The sequence below is a fragment of the Gigantopelta aegis genome, chromosome 14 (genome assembly GCF_016097555.1).
Source record: "Gigantopelta aegis isolate Gae_Host chromosome 14, Gae_host_genome, whole genome shotgun sequence".
Taxonomy (NCBI): Eukaryota; Metazoa; Mollusca; class Gastropoda; order Neomphalida; family Peltospiridae; genus Gigantopelta; species Gigantopelta aegis.
Genome location: NC_054712.1, coordinates 16160120 through 16162619, shown reverse-complemented (window position 1 = coordinate 16162619; position 2500 = coordinate 16160120). Strand labels below are relative to the sequence as shown.

General features: G+C 39.2%; 1 protein-coding gene across 2 annotated transcripts in view; it reads right to left on the bottom strand.

The window, feature by feature from the left end:
• Nucleotides 1–2500, bottom strand: part of LOC121389522 (T-box transcription factor TBX20-like) — a 24299-nt gene that overhangs the window by 8257 nt on the left and 13542 nt on the right. For both annotated transcript variants that reach the window (XM_041521178.1, XM_041521177.1), the window contains exon 3: nucleotides 1430–1703. In XM_041521178.1, coding sequence (XP_041377112.1) covers nucleotides 1430–1703 — 274 coding nt within the window. The remainder of the gene's footprint in view (nucleotides 1–1429; nucleotides 1704–2500) is intronic.

The following is a 2500-nucleotide window of genomic DNA, read 5'->3' as shown; positions in this document are numbered from 1 at the left end:
CAATTGGCAGAAAGAGAAAGCTGAACAAGGATAGACATGGACATACAGAATTTACGAAATTTCGCTATTCTGGCAAATGGAAATTGCCAAATGAGGTGTGTGGTAACACTGCTAAAGGCGAAGACACACACCAAATGAGGTGTGTAGTAACACTGCTAAAGGCGAAGACACACGGCACGAGTGCCTCGTACGAGACTAGCCACTAGAAAATCCGATGAGACATTACGATTTCATCGGCTGCTGTCATGAGGCGTCACCTTAATCCAATCACTCATTTGTGCCAAGCTGGCGAAAGACGACCATGTCTTAAATATTTATAAGTTCTATGAAATTCCCCAACTCCACCCACCATCCCATCCCCACCACCCTTGAAAAATATTCTAAAAAAACAAAATAAAAACACAAAAAATCCCAACAACAACCAACAACCCACAAAAACAAAACAACAAAAAAACCTAAAAAAACAAACCCAACCACAACAATAAAAAAAAAACCCCGATACGTTGAAGTTAACTTAAAAAGTACAAAATACTATTCAATATAAATACCACTCCAGTTTTGTAAATATTATTATGGTCTGTATATATAATATATAATATTACATGCATCTGTCTTACACTTATAAACTGTATGTTTTGGTAAATAAACGGGGCGGGCCGTAGCGCTCGCCTGATGTGCGGTCGGTCTGGGATCGATCTTGGTCGGTGGAGCCCATTGAGCTATTTTCTCATTATAGCCAGTGCACCACGACTGGTATATCAAAGGCCGTGGTATGTGCTGTGCGGTCTGTGAGATAGTGCATATAAAAGATCCCTTTACTGCTAATGGAAAAATGTAGCGGGTTTCCTCTATAAGACTAAATGTCAAATTACAAAATATTTAACATTTCATTTCAACTTATTTTCGTGCTTATATCCAATTAAGGTTCAAGCGCACTGTCCTGGGCACACACCTCAGCTATCTGGGCAGTCTGTCGAGGACAGTGGGTTAGTTGTTAGTTGGTTAGTGAGAAAGAAGAGGGTGTATTGGCCTTACACCTACCCACTGAGCCCTTAAGAACTCGCTCTGGGTTGGAGCCGGTACCGGGCTACGAACCCTGTACCTACCAGCCTGTAGTCCGATGGCTTAACCACTGCGCCACCGATGCCGATTAATATTTGACATCCGATGATGATGATTAATAAATCAATGTGCTCTAATGGTGTCGTTAAACAAACAAACAATTATTTTTTTTTTGGGGGGGGGGGGGTGGGGGGGATATATAAAGAAAAAATAATAATAATAATAATAATAATAATAATAATAATAATATCTGTACAAAATTGTTTGTATATAAAATGTGCATGTCTATCTAATGCCTATGAACTGTATGTTTTTGTTACATAATAACTATCGGAGTTACATCTGTATAAACATTAACTAAACTCACATGTCCAGTTTTATCCAGCATGTTGTTGGTAAGTTTAACTTTCTCAAACGACACGGTCTGTTTATGTAGCTGTTCTCCTGTGAACGGACTGTCAGGGTGGACGTAAAAACGGGCGGGGAGGGGAGGGTCGGCCTTCCCTGCCACGAGCCACGACGACCGGTGGTAGGCGTAGCGATACCGTTTGTTGTCAACCGGAACTATATCCATAAGCACGAGGTACTTGGTACCAGACTCCAGACCGGTGAACGACACACGTGATGTAGGGAACATCCGCCTGAAAAAAAAGAACCCACACACATTAAATTTATATTTTAGGAACTTATTAAAGTTATAAGAAAATGCTCCTGAAACTCTAAAGAAAAGGGGAGGGACGTAGCCCAGTGGTAAAGTGCTCGCTTAATGCGCGATCGGTCTAGGATCGATCCCCGTCGGTGAGCCCACTGAACTATTTATCGTTTTAGCCAGTGCACCCTGACTGGGACATCAAATGCCGAGGTATGTGCTCTCCTGTCTGTGGCATAGTGTGTATAAAAATCTCTTGCTACTAATGGAAAAATGTAGCGGGTTTCGTCTCTAAGACTATAAGTCAAAATTACTAAATATTTGACATCCAGTAGCCCGTGATTAATAAATCACTGTGCTCTATTAGTGTCGTTAAACAAAACAAAATAAATTCTAAAAAAATAAATAAACAAAACTGGTGGATATTTTGAAAAACAAATAGAAGAGAAAAAAAAGACTACGAAATATGAACCACCCTCGCTGTCCTCCTATAGACAAGGCACTAGATAGAGATTCATGGAATCATCCACTGTTTTGTCAAATACCCACTGTGCAGAGATAAGGCCTTGATCACGTACTACGGTTTTGTCGTTCAGATTTTATAATATTATTGCAAATACCTTAACATTAATTATACGCTCACAAAAAAAAAAACCCATTACATCCAAATAATTTTATTTTTTACTACATGTATTGACAAATGTATATTATTGCAATATCCAGTAAGTTTTAATCTAGATATCATCTTGAAACTGATTAAGAACTGGATGTTTTTAAATGCATATGTGA